This window comes from Corythoichthys intestinalis, chromosome 11, assembly GCF_030265065.1.
Source record: "Corythoichthys intestinalis isolate RoL2023-P3 chromosome 11, ASM3026506v1, whole genome shotgun sequence".
Classification (NCBI taxonomy): domain Eukaryota; kingdom Metazoa; phylum Chordata; class Actinopteri; order Syngnathiformes; family Syngnathidae; genus Corythoichthys; species Corythoichthys intestinalis.
Window position 1 is genome coordinate 38,067,621 of NC_080405.1, and position 14,662 is coordinate 38,082,282.

At 40.2% G+C, this 14,662-nt stretch overlaps 1 protein-coding gene across 2 annotated transcripts in view; it reads left to right on the plus strand.

Annotated features, from left to right (window-relative positions):
- pdlim7 (PDZ and LIM domain 7) overlaps positions 1-14,662 on the plus strand; it is a 104,405-nt gene that overhangs the window by 87,994 nt on the left and 1,749 nt on the right. For both annotated transcript variants that reach the window (XM_057851234.1, XM_057851235.1), the window contains exons 8-10: positions 6,361-6,541; positions 6,673-6,793; positions 11,831-11,946. In XM_057851234.1, the coding sequence (XP_057707217.1) occupies positions 6,361-6,541; positions 6,673-6,793; positions 11,831-11,946 (418 nt within the window). The remainder of the gene's footprint in view (positions 1-6,360; positions 6,542-6,672; positions 6,794-11,830; positions 11,947-14,662) is intronic.

The window sequence follows — 14,662 nt, forward strand, 5'->3', positions numbered from 1 at the left end:
CTCCATCCTGCCCCTTCGTGGGCCACAACAAATCGTTCAGAGTCACAGCGCCTTGCGGCAACGGACCACTTTTTTTAAAAAAGCTCCCGTCTCTGTTCACTGTACATTGGACACTCCATCAGTACATGTTTCACCGTTTGATTGTGTTTGCAGTGTTCACACTTTCCATCAGGATGTTTACCCATCTTGGCTAGATCCCAAGCTAGTCCACAGTGACCTGATGTAAAACCTGTCAATATGACGGCATACTTTCTTTCTTTACCGGTATAAACTGCAGTAAATTTGACAGATGGATTAATAGAAAAGTAATGACGCCCCCTGGTGTCACTCTCCCATATTTTTTGCCAGACAGCTGTCACATATGCTTTAATCATACCCTTCCACTCATAAACTCCAGGGACTATTTTAGCTTGAATTTCTCGTTTAAGTTTACTTGTAGAATTTGGTGGGTGTGGCTTAAATTCAGGTGTGACTAAAGGCTGATTTATGCTTCTTCGTTGCGGTGACGCACGACACAACGGCGTAGCCTGACGCGCACCTCCAAAAAATCCAGACTACGTGCCACGTCAACCCAAGTGACGTGAACTTTGAAGAACTATGATTTGTCTGCTCAGAACGTTGTTTCCGATTCAGCACAACACCACCGCCGTTTTCAAACATCTGCAAACGTCTTCTGTGTCGCCTACGCTTCAACAGTTGTATTAACAACATTTGTTGTTCAGTATTGATTAGCTGCAGCTGCAAATGCACAAGTTTCATTTCCGTTGCCGCTGATGTCAATGACCGGAGGAAAACTAAAGGAATTCGACAAGAGTCCCCCAAAATCGTGCAAAGACAAAGCCACACACCTTTAGTGGCATGGCGGTTAATTACAGAGCAACCCGTTCCCTTGACGCAGAAATTGTAATGCTCAATGACGGCGTAGGGTCTAGGCCGTCGCTCAGCCGTCAACGGATTGCAGACGCATAAAGGAGGCTTGATAGTCTGAAAATTACAGTGCAATTCTATAATCAAGTACGTCTTCATCCGTGAAGCATTTTCACATTTGGGAGTTACACTGACCAGCTGATGGGAACAGGACACATAAATACATAACAACAAAACACATAAAAACAAGTACCATATATTCAAATTAATGAGACACCATTATATTTATCCTCTTAACTCATTTGCTCCCAAAAACGTATAAATAAGTTCTATTTTTAATTGTTTCAGTGTCCCAAAGACGTATTAATACGTCATTTAGGTTTTTTTTCATAAGAGACATCTCTGGGTTCGGATTCAACTGAGCTAGCACCAAAGCACAAAGATGAAAAGCCATTTTAAAGCAATAAAACTGGCCACTGGAGGGCAGTAGCGCATTTGCAGCACGGCCAGGGCGCCGGCGGAAGGATGCCAGGTGGCGGAAGACCGAGCAGAACAACTGAGAGGACGCCGGGATGCCAGGCGTTAGACGACCTAGCAGAACGACCGGGACCACCAGTGCAGCGGACAATGCCGTTGAGTTCGTGCTGCTCGCCGAGCAGACCCCGCAGAAACTAAAAAAAAAAAATCCATCTTTGTTAGACAGGCGGCGATTAGGAAAAAGTTTACGTGGCTGTCGCGGCAACAGCACGTCATCTCTCAGTTAGTTATGTGTAAATAAATTGTTACTTTGCTACCAAATGTTCTATTTGTCCTGTTTTCTATGTTATTTTGTAAAAGGAAAACATTATTCAGATGTCTGGGATGTAACTAAAGCAAAAAATAGCTGTGTTAAAGTCAAAGTTATGTTTGAAATATATGCTTTCACAAAAAGCTCAATTTCTGTTTTTTCATTAGAAATTGGAAAATTGCTCAAACTAAGCTATTTTCTAATGCTGTTTTCTAAAGAATGGAAAAAGATATGAACTAACTTTTTTTCCTGCTTAAAGAAGAGTGTCTAATATTTCTTTTGGTGGGTTCCATGTTTATACAGCAATAGAAAAGAATTTTCTGTGGGCCTTGCAAAATCAGTTAAAATCCAGTAAAACGGCCGGGAGCGAAGGGCCTTGCTCTGGTGAAAATGGCTGGGAGTGAATGAGTTAATAACTGCAGCAGCAACACAATTAAATACAAAACGATTGTCGACCAGAAAAAAGATGATGTGTTATTTCATCATTATCCCACCACCTACAAGGAAGAAATAAATGTTTTAAGTTAATTTCAAGTGGACTATTTGCTTGGGAATCTGTCGCTGTCAACTCTCAATGACAGCCAATGAGCTGTCACTGTGAAGCTGAAAAATCAAATCCATTCGAGAGATAACAAAAATAGAAGGTTTGGCAAACTGAACTTCTTAAATAGCTGGAACAGCACCCTAAGGATATATTAGGCAAAGATCAACTTATACAAGAGTTATGGTTAAAAAAAAGATGGCAAAAGAAAGGAACTGCACATGATCCACAACATCAAGCATTGTGGTGCCTGCCAATGGAACTGGTTGCCTTGTATTTCTTGTTGATATCATTGCCAACAAAATCTTCAAGATGACTTCTGAAGTATTTTAGGCAATATTATCTACTCATAGTCTGCCAAATTCTTCAGAATCCATTGGATGGTGCTTCACAGTTCAGTGCAGATGGATATTGACCTGAAACGTATTGCCAAAGCAACCTTTTTTTATGGCAAAGAAGCGGAAGTCATATTTATAGGGGAAAATATTTCAAGCATATATTTTATATAAACTCTTGTAATTCCTACAAAGTCCGCAGTTAAAGCACACATTTCTCATTTCAATCCAAATCAATTGAGGTGCTATTTGGAGGCAAAAAGAGCACTTTTATGGATGTCCCAATATTTATCAAACTGACTGGATGAATGCCCCTGGAGTATATTCATGAATTATAAAAATGTGTCTTTGCTTTGCTCTACACAAACCACAAATATAATATCAGAACCACCCACAGTGAGTGATATGAAGGAAAAAAAACAAAAAACAAATTTAATCTTTCCACACGGGTTATTTATAACACCGTTATTTCTGCACTATAGAGTGCACCTGATGATAAGCGGCACTACACAAATTTCACAAAATGTAAAAAAAAATGCATGTACAACCCGCACATGACTATAAGCTGTCACTGTCTGCGTTTTTAATTTGAGAAATTTACATGGAGACATGTTCAGCAGGTGTTTGGTCAGAAACCATACAATGACTTAACTCTAAAAACCTGTTCATAACAACTAATAAGAAAAAAAAATCTACTTCACCTTGAATTCTGAAGCGCACTGTGGATGTGTATTATTTAGAAATCTGTCAAACCACTCATATCCATCCATCCATTATCTACCGCTTAATCCGGGGTCTGGTTCTGGGGGTAGCAGCTTTAGCAGGATAGCCCAGACTTCCCTCTCCAACTTCAACCAGCTCTTCCAGCGGGATCCCGAGGCATTCCCAAGCCAGCCAAGGGGCATAGTCTCTCCAGGGTGTCCTGGGTCGTCACCGGGGCCTCCCGCCAGTGGGACATGCCCGGAACACCTCTCCAGGGAGGCATTCAGGAGGTATCCGAATCAGACGCCCGAGCGACCTAAACTGGCTCCTTTAAACACGGAGGAATATTGGCTCGACCCCGAGTCCCCCCCGGATGACCGAGTTTCTCACCTAAGGGAGAGCCCAGACACCCTGCGGAAGAAACTCATTTCGGCTGCTTGTATCAGGGATCTTGTTCTTTTGGTCGTGAGCCACAGCTCGTCACCATAGGTGAGGGTAGGAATGTAGATCGACTGGTAAATCAATCGACTAGAGCTTTGCCTTTTGCCTCAGCTCCTTCTTCACCAAAACGGACTGGTACAGAGTCCACATAACGCTTTACTGATCCGTCCGCCTGTAGATCTCTCGCTCCCTCATACCCTTACTCATGAACAAGAGGCCAAGAACTCCTCCACTTGGGGCAGGATTTATTCCCCGACTCAGAGAGGGCACGCCACCCTTTTCCGACTGAGGAGCATGGTCTCGGATTTGGAGGAGCTGATCTTAAGGCCGAGTTATGCTTCCGCGTCAGACCTTCTCCGCCGTAGCCTCTCGTGTTCCTTCTCAATTTTCTGACTTTGTGTCGCGTCAACGTGTGTGACGTGGTGGAAATGGACTGTGATTGGTCCGCTCAGACTGTTGTTTCTGGTTCAGCGCGAAATCACCGCCATTGTCAAACATGATTTTTCCACACGCAAAAATGGACCAAACCGACGAGAGTATCAATGAAGAGCAAGTACGACTACTTCTACAATGTCTCGTCAAGACATTATGAAGATTACCAAATTGCAAGCAATTCGTGGGAGGATATTGCTGAAAATACGGGGCTGGATGTTAGCCAGCGATTGAATTTTAAAAAAAATGGAAGAACCACTGAGACAAGCATGTGTGTGTTCGGAATCGAATGGCCACATGAAGCGGTGACCCAGTTGGTCAAAATCTGCCAGCTTTTTACCACTGTATGTCGTATTTTTGGTTGGTGCACTTCATCATTTATATTGTGTACATACAATGGGGAGAACAAGTATTTGATACACTGCCAATGAGTTTTCCCATTGGCAGTGTATCAAATACCTGTTCTCCCCACTGTATGTTTGCTGTGAGTCTGTGACTTATTTACGTGTCATACTTCAAGTATATGAAGTATAAAGCACAGGTTTGGTGTCAAAAGAGTTGTTTTGATGTTTAATTTTCAACAACAGACAGTTCACACAGGATACATAATCACTGGCCACGTTTACATGCTGACTTTTATTCATACGGATTCAAATCATTCCGAATGGAAATTTCAGATCAGCTGTTTACATGTCACTTCATCTATTCCGATCCAGCGTTTACATGTGACTGCCTTTATTCCGAAAGGACGTTTGACCACTGCCGTCTGACATGCGCAGATTAATCAAAACAAAGCGTCACGTTGCAAGACATGGAGATCGATCGTCGGAGTGCTGCTGTTTTAACTTTAACCCACTTGTTGTGTTTGTGGGGTCGTATCCGCTTCTGCTGTTTTGCTCTTTTGCCTTGTAGTAGCCGGTTTTCCACCGGTTTCTAATCTGGTCAACGCTCCGGTCTATTCCGGCTTCGTGTAACCTCTCGTGAACTTTTTTTAAATAGTTCACTGTTCCTCGTTTTACGCCCGTCTAAGCGAGCAATTATATTCAATTCTTTTAAAGTTTGAATTAAATACAATCTTCCCGCCGGACTCCAATTAGGTGCGCTGTGCTTGGAAGCCATGTTACAAGTGACGTTACTTACGTCACCAAGTGACGTCAGTACGGAGCATGTGCAGAAAGAACGCAACCAGACACCATTCCGCTTCCCTGTTTACATGATATAATTTTACTTCTAATCGGTTTGGGAAAAGGAATATTCCACCCCTGTGAATCGGAATGAAATTCCATTCGGTTTGGGCCTGTTTATTCCGAATGAGGTGTTTATATGGAACACATTTATTCGGTTTGAACAAATATTCCGATTGTAATTGGAATATTTGGCTCCATGTAAACGTGGCAACTGATTGAGAGTGCCTCGGTGCTTTTATGATAACGTTAGCATCAAGGCTTCCAACGCAGTTCGGCAAGTTCCATAGCCACCAGAAATCTGCTATAGCTTCCCACTGGCTGGTTGTAGGACACGGCAAACAAAATGGGCTGGATGTTGTCCTGGGCCTCAGGACCGTAGGGGCCCCTGAATGACCCTTAATTTATTTTACTTTACATTCACTTATTATTTTTTTTTAATCATTGTCTGATTAAATATTATGTTCTATCTACTCGATATATACTTAAAAACTTTAACATATTAAATATTATAAATATATGTTAAAGTTTTTAACATATTAAATATTTCAAATATGTGGCTGAGTGGTTAGCACGTGTGCCTCACAGTTCTGAGATGAAGGGTTCAATCCTGGGCTTCCGCCTTCCTGTGTGGAGTTTGCATGTTGGATGTTGCATGTTGCATGATGATTATGTCCAATTTCTCCCTATTAAGTTGAAGATAGTTTGCTTGCTCTCAGGATTTAATTTCACCGAGACAGTTGTGAAGTGTAGATTGGGTTGTGTTCGAGACGGTTTAAATTCAATTTTATCCAAACACACTTTTACAAAGCATTCTAAATATATTTGAACACATAAATGCAACCACAAACGTTACAAAATCGGATTTATTTTGGTGTTGTTGCTACATGCCTTTAAGTGGTCGGGCCCAATGGAGTGGCATATGATGTCAATGAGTCTTAACGTGACTGGTTGAGCGTGAGCTGTGGCTGACAGCAGCTCTTGCGTGTGTTTCCCTGATCTCCTGGAGTTGAATAATGCCTGAATCCTTTCCCATTTGAAGTGACTCTGAAACCTTGCTGTGTTCTTCAGGGGTCGCTACCTGGTGGCGCTTGGGCGCTCTTGGCACCCCGAGGAATTCACGTGCTCACAGTGTAAAGCCGTCCTGGAAGAGGGAGGCTTCTTCGAGGAGAGAGGTTCTGTCTTCTGTACCAAATGCCACGATAACCGCTACGCACCCAACTGTGCAAAGTGCAAAAAGAAGATCACGGGGGTAAGAGAATGAATCTAATGAGAGTAAACATCTAAGCGGGGACGCTGTTTTAAACAGGGTTTAATGGATGTAAATGCATGCCATAGCCGAGGTGAAAATAAATCTTTTACAAGCTTTTCTCGCCTCATCAGGAAATCATGCATGCTCTGAAGATGACCTACCACGTTCAGTGTTTTAAGTGCGCAGCCTGCAAGACTCCTATTAGGAACCAAGCCTTTTACATGGAGGAGGGAGAGCCTTACTGCGAGAGAGGTGACGACTCACATTGCATTCTAAATTCAAGATAAATAATTGGAAAGCGATGCTATAAAGTGAAATGACATGCAGAATTTCATTTGTTTGTACATACAGTGTCTGGAAAGACGACTTCACTGGCAAACGCGCAAAATGCATTTTGTTTAATCAGCGTAATCATAAAGATCATCCTTGGCCTTACATAAAACCAAGCTATGAAGGCATATTAAGGCTACTCTGAAAAGAAGATGCACTACTTGACAAATACCAAAATAATAAAAGAAAATAGAATAAAGGTAGACTATAAAAAGAAGCTTCACAATTTTATGGTTTTCTCTTCAGTACTTGACAACATCTATAAAAACGACAGTAACAAATAGCGCACGGCAATGTTTATCAAATATTTCCTTGTCATGAAAAAATACTGAAACATTGAATATTATATTGTAATAAGATTAACTGGGGGAACTAGTAAGCAAGAATCAAAATAGAAGTTTCCTCCATATTGTCATACTGATTAACAGTAGTGTTTAGAGATGCCGATCGATTGGGTCCGATCACGTCATTTTCAAAGTATCGGAATCTGCAAAAAAAATATTGGACATTCCTTCTTTTAATATATATATATATTTTAATTAAATCGTTTTCTAATTGTGTTTAACGTTACAGACATAATGTGTTACACTCTTCCAGAGTCTTTAGTTTAAGCTTAAGGTAGGGTTATCAAATTTATCGCGTTAACGGCGAGAATTAATATTTTTTACATTTATCACGTTACAATATTTAATGCAATTAACGCATGCGCTGCACGACCCACTCACGCATTGTCGCATTCAATTTATAATGGCGCCGTTTTACCCATACGGTATATAGAGCTAAAAAGCAGTGTAAAATGAGTAGAGTGAATTTTGGCAGCCTTTGGAGCCATTTTTTAAATGGCTAATGCCTTACAATCCCTCTCCCAATGATTAGAATAATCGTGGGAAGCAATGTGGGGAAGAAAGATAGTAATGATCTTTTTCTTAACACCCTATGTTCTTTCCCAACGCAGAGAACATATATCAATTGGTACCACGACGCACAGTCATGGTTGCACTTCCCATCATGCATTTGGGCAGAAGTTAAATGGCTACAGTATCATTTACTGAAAGGTCAACAAATACACTAGATGGCAATATTTAGTCACAATATACAAAGTCACATTAATCCTTTAAGAATTACAAGCCTTTCTATCCGTGGATCCCTCTCACAGAAAGAATGTTAATAATGTAAATGCCATCTTGAGGATTTATTGTCATAATAAACAAATACAGTACTTATGTACTGTATGTTGAATGTATATATTCGTCCCAGTTTTATTCATTTTTTTCTTAATGCATTGCCAAAATGTATATGATCGGGAACAATTATCGGGAATGATTGGAATTGAATCAGGAGCAAAAAAAAAAAAAAAGCAATCGGATCGGGAAATATCGGGATCGGCAGATACTCAAACTAAAACGATCAGGATCGGATCGGGAGCAAAAAAGCATGATCGGAACAACCCTAGTAGTGTTGCATGAGAACATTGATGCATTGCCTTGCACCGCATTTTTTTTTTTTTTTTTTTTACACATTTTGTCTCTTCTGAAAGTAATAAGTGCTTGAAGCGTGCGGAGGGGCAGCGGCCTCTGTCACAACTGTGACAAAATAAAAAGAGCTTTAAAAGCATGCCACGGGACATGAAGAGCACTGACATGAACGTTATTTGTGTTGAGGAGGAAAACGCAGATTTGTGACTTACTCTACAGTATATTTATATCATGTCTCTTCATGAATGCGATATATTTTTGGCTAGCTGATACAAGACTCTTGCATTCATGCAAATGTACTGATGCGGCGTCCTTTTAAGGAAGGAGGCACTCATGTATTATAACTAGGGCTGTCAAACGATTAAAATTTTTAATCGAGTTAATTACAGCTTAAAAATTAATTAATCGTAATTAATCGCAATTCACACCATTTATAAAATATGCCATATTTTTCTGTAAATTATATATATATATATATTCTGTAAAATAAATTGTTGGAATGGAAATATAAGATACAAGATGGATATATACATTCAACATACGGTACATAAGGACTGTAGTGGGCATTTCACTCTACTGTCATTTAAATCTGTCTATGCTGTCCTCACTCCGAAGCGTCTACTTTTTCCAAAGGTAGACAGCTAGTGAACGACGCCTTAATAATTAGACTTCTTCCTTTTTCATCTGATTTGTTAATAAAATGGCCTCAAACCACTGTCCTCTTTAGACCGTCGTAAAACTACAAAATAAAAGTACACAAGCATTGCATTATTAACAACGTTAGCTTAGCACGCTATACAGGTTCACTAAACATAAACAAAAAGCGTCTCATACAAAAAATATAACATTTCGCTTACTAACATAATATGTACATTCTTTACAACAACCATACTTACGGACAAATCTTGTCCAAGGATCATATAAGCACAACATTATCAGCCCGAGACGTCGTGCAGCCATAATGAAGAAAGAAAAGAAGAAAATAATAAACCATGTCGCAAAGCGACCACAAGAGTTCGCTGTTGGACAGCACAAAAAGCCTTGCTGTAAAACTTACCAAAAGGCAGAATACTTTCTGAGCGGGACATGTGCGTTAATTGCGTCAAATATTTTAACGTGATTAATTTAAAAAATTAATTACCGCGCGTTAACGCGATAATTTTGACAGCCCTAATTATAACATTAGAAGACTTAAACAGTCCACGTGATCAACCAATCCAACCGTTCTGTACTGTCGTGCTTGTGCAATGGCCGAACAAATATTGCGACCTTATCATAAATACAGTGGGGCAAATAAGTATTTAGTCAACCACCAATTGTGCAAGTTCTCCTACTTGAAAAGATTAGAGAGTAATTGTCAAAATGGGCTAACCTCAACCATGAGAGACAGAATGTGGGGGAAAAAAAACACAGAAAATCACATTGTTTGATTTTTAAAGAATTTATTTGCAAATCATGGTGGGAAATAAGTAGGGATGCACTATAATATCGGTCACCGATAATTATCGGCCGATAATGGCAATTATGACGTCACACAGATAATCCAGATAAAACGAAATTCAACCGATAATGCAATCCGATATTTATATACTTGATTTATCCTCCAAATGTGCGCAATCAACAGTTTTGTCCAATTCTGCTAGTTTTAAGGAGATGTTTTTTCAGTGTAGTAATTTGATATATGTTAGGAATGGCTTACTTTTAAAGGCATTTTTGTGCAACTTGGGTGTTTACTCTCGAAGTAATTGTTGCCAAAAGCTTACCATTACACAATGTCATTGCCATTGTTTAGATGTTGGAATTTACCACTTGTTCATATTTGATGTGGAAAAAAATAGCACTAAATTACATTTTTGCACAGTAACATTTGATCTTTGTATACTTTAAAATTTTACATACATATTTGAATAGAATTATCGGCGTGACATTATCGGTTATCGGGTGGAAGGGGCAGGAAATTATCGGTTATCGATATCGGTTGAAAAATGTATTATTGTGCATCACTAGAAATAAGTATTTGGTCACCTACAAACAAGCAAGATTTCTGGCTGTCAAAGAGGTCTAACTTCTTCTAACGAGTTCTAACGAGGCTCCACTTGTTACCTGTATTAATGGCACCTGTTTTAACTCATTATCGGTATAAAAGACACCTGTCCACAACCTCAGTCAGGCACACTCCAAACTCCACTATGGCCAAGACCAAAGAGCTGTCGAAGGACACCAGAGACAAAATTGTAGACCTGCACCAGGCTGGGAAGACTGAATCTGCAATAGGTAAAACGCTTGGTGTAAAGAAATCAACTGTGGGAGCAATTATTAGAAAATGGAAGACTTACAAGACCACTGATAATCTCCCTCTATCTGGGGCTCCATGCAAGATTTCACCCCGTGGCGTCAAATTGATAACGAGAACAGTGAGCGAAAATTCCAGAACCACACGGGGGGACCGAGTTCATGACCTACAGAGAGCTGGGACCACAGTAACAAAGGCTACTATCAGTAACACAATGCGCCGCCAGGGACTGAAATCCTGCACTGCCAGACGATTCCCCCTGCTGAAGAAAGTACACGTCCAGGCCCGTTTGCGGCTCGCTGGAGAGCATTTGGATCATCCAAAAGAGGACTGGGAGAATGTGTTATGGTCAGATGAAACTAAAATAGAACTTTTTGGTAGAAACACAGGTTCTCGTGTTTGGAGGAGAAAGAATACTGAATTGCAGCCGAAGAACACCATACCCACTGTGGAGCATGGGGGTGAAAACATCATGCTTTAGGGCTGTTTTTCTGCAAAGGGACCAGGACGACTGATCTGTGTAAAGGAAAGAATTAATGGGATTATGTATCGAGAGAATTTGACCATCAGCAAGGGCATTGAAGATGAGACGTGGCTGGGTCTTTCAGCATGACAATGATCCCAAACACACAGCCAGGGCAACAAAGGAGTGGCTTCGTAAGAAGCATTTCAAGGTTCTGGAGTGGCCTAGCCAGTCTCCAGATCTCAATCCCATAGAAAATCTCTGGAGGGAGTTGAAAGTCCGTGTTGCCCAACGACAGCCCCAAAACATTACTGTTCTAGAGGAGATCTGCATGGAGGAATGGGCCAAAATACCAGCAACAGTGTGTGAAAAGCTTGTGAAGAGTTGCAGAAAACGTTCGGCCTCTGATATTGTCAACAAAGGGTACATAACAAAGTATTGAGATGAACTTTTGGTATTGACTAAATACTTATTTGCCCCTCTGTATATTATTATTCCTTCTGAAGACTCACGGTTAGACATACATGTGCTTCACAATTTAAAACAATTCCCTAGCACTTTATTTGAAAAAATATGTAAAATACCTCAAGGATGAAGAAATCAACATAAACACCCCTCTACCTCGTCAACATTGATATTCGGCACAGAACAATTACATTAATATGTTACATTTTCCTAATACAAACCTTAAAAGAACATACTGTGACGGTATTCCTTTTTCTTTGCAGATTACGACAAGATGTTCGGCACCAAGTGTCATGGCTGCGACTTTAAAATTGACGCCGGGGATCGTTTCCTGGAGGCGCTGGGCTACAGCTGGCACGATACGTGTTTCGTCTGCGCTGTAAGTCTTTCTCGCTCACATCATCCTCTCTCGCACTGGCAATGCCAGAAAATATCCAACATACTCTCAGAGTGGAAGATTTTCAGTGTCATAATATCCACTGTGTACCATTTCTACAACCCCTAGCAAAACGTATGGAAACACCAGTCTCGGACACCAGTCTCGGACGAGCACTCACTCATTATCACTCATATTATCATGTAGAACAAACTCAGATAACAAGCTTGAAAAAAAATAATGAATTAGTTCAAAAATGCATTCAGAAACACTAAAAGAAATGAATAAAAAAACATTGTGGTGGTCAGTAAATGTTAATTTTTGTAGCGCAAGTGCAGGGAAATTATATATGGAATCACTCCATTCTGAGGGAAAAAATATGGAATCATGAGAAACAAACAAAGAAATAACAATCAAAACACATCTCTAGTATTTAGTAGCACCACCTTCAGTGTTGGGAATAACGCCGTTATAAATGTATTTATTTTTAAGTTATTTTTTTCAGTAACGGGATAATCGAATTATTATTTTTTTTAACGCCGTTACCGTTACTGACGGTCAAAAGCGGTGCGTTACTTACTTTGAATAAATTGAAGAAACTACCAGCCGCAGCGAGTGTACTCTTCTCTCTTTATTTGTCATCCAAGACTTGGGGTGCGTTCAGGTTCATGGCAATGAAAATAGTAAACACACATAGCCTACCTTTGCAAGAACGATGGAGTTGCCGTTTGATACGGTCATAATGTGCAGGTCCTGCACCCATCCGCGGCAAAACAGTTCGTAGCTTTGTAGCGATTTGTAATTTCGGAATCGCTGATGAGTTTAGTAACATACACCAAACAATAAATACAGCAGAATGTCCATTTCGCGTAATTGTGGAAGCCCGTCGACATCTTTACTCCATTTGTCTTTGGCTTGCTCGTAAGGGTCAACATTGTTCACATCCTTAAGTTTGATCACATATCTGTTCTTCGCCTTAGTAACGAGTTTGTCTCTTTATCGAACTGGCAAGTTAAAGTTTAATGTCCCGCGAGCCAGACCTGCTTCCAATATGGCTACGTTGTTGTCAAATCTCACGCGATCCCCCATTCTGTGACGTAAACGCTCGGGCCTAATAGCGCACGCACTTCAGAGCTGGTGTTTTCACACACAAACCGGAACAGCGCGTGCGGCAAACACACGCAAAACAGATGCAGAGGGATATGATGGCAGAGCAATCAGAGGAAAATTAGTCCTTTACGAGGTGGAGATATAAACACTATTTCAAGTTGGTCGAAAATAAAGGAAAGAACGTGCATGTAAAGTGTAATTTATGTCCCGGGGCAAAGCTTTTCTCGACATCTGTGGTAAGCAATTCAAATCTGTTTATTTTTGTTGCACTTCAAGTGTAGGATAAATCTGTTGCTGGTGAGGTGCAATAAATATTACAAGGTTCTATGACACAACTACCTGTCTGTTCTTCTCTATTCAACTGACTCGAATACTGCTCAGAAAATTTCAAATTCTTTTACATACAACAACTTCTTTTTAAAGTAACGGAAATAGTTACTTTCCCTGGTAACTCGTTACTTTTACTATAGAGTAATTCAGTTATTAACTCAGTTTTTTTTGGAAGAAGTAGTGAGTAACTATCATTACTTTTTTAAAGTTACGTGCCCAACACTGACCACCTTTGGCTTTTATGACAGCTTGCATTCTCTGAGGCATTGACTTGATGAGTACTCTTCATCAATGTGGTGCCAGCTCTCTTTGATTGCAGTTGCCAGATCATCCAGTTGCCAGGCCCTTTCAAATTTCAGAGGCCTGGAGCAGTTGGCCAAAGAACAATGGTCTAAAATTCCAGCAGAACATTGTAAGAAACTCGTTGATGGGTAGCGGAAGCGGTTGTTCGCAGTTTTTTTGTCTCAAAGTTGTGCTACAAAGTATTAAGCTGATGGTGCCAATACTTTTGTCCAGCCCATTTTTGGAGTTTTGTGTAAAATGATAATTAGGGTTGTTCCGATCATGTTTTTTGTCTCCCGATCCGATCCCGATCGTTTTAGTTTGAGTATCTGCCGATCCCGATATTTACCGATCCGATTGCTTTTTTTTTGCCCCCGATTCAATTCCAATCATTCCCGATAATTTTTCCCAATCATATACATTTGGCAATGCATTAAGAAAAAAAATGAATAAAACTCGGAAGAATATATACATTCATACATAAGTACTGTATTTGTTTATCATGACAATAAATCCTCAAGATGGCATTTACATTATTAACATTCTTTCTGTGAGAGGGATCCACGGATAGAAAGACTTGTAATTCTTAAAGGATAAATGTGACTTTGTATATTGTGACTAAATATTGCCATCTAGTGTATTTGTTGAGCATTCAGTAAATGATACTGTAGCCATTTAACTTCTGCCCAAATGCATGATGGGAAGTGCAACCATGACTGTGCGTAGTGGTACCAATTGATATATCTTCTCTGCGTTGGGAAATAACATAGGGTGTTAGGATAAAGCTCAATTACTGCCATTCTTCCCCACATTGCTTCCCACGATATTTCTAATCATAGGGAGAGGCATTGTAAGGCTTTAACCAATTTAAAAAAGGCTCCAAAGGCTGCCAAAATTCAGTCTACTCATTTTACGCTTCCTTTAAGCTCTATATATAGGTAAAACGGCGCCATTACAGATTGAACGCGACAATGCGTGAGTTGGTTGTGCAGCGCAT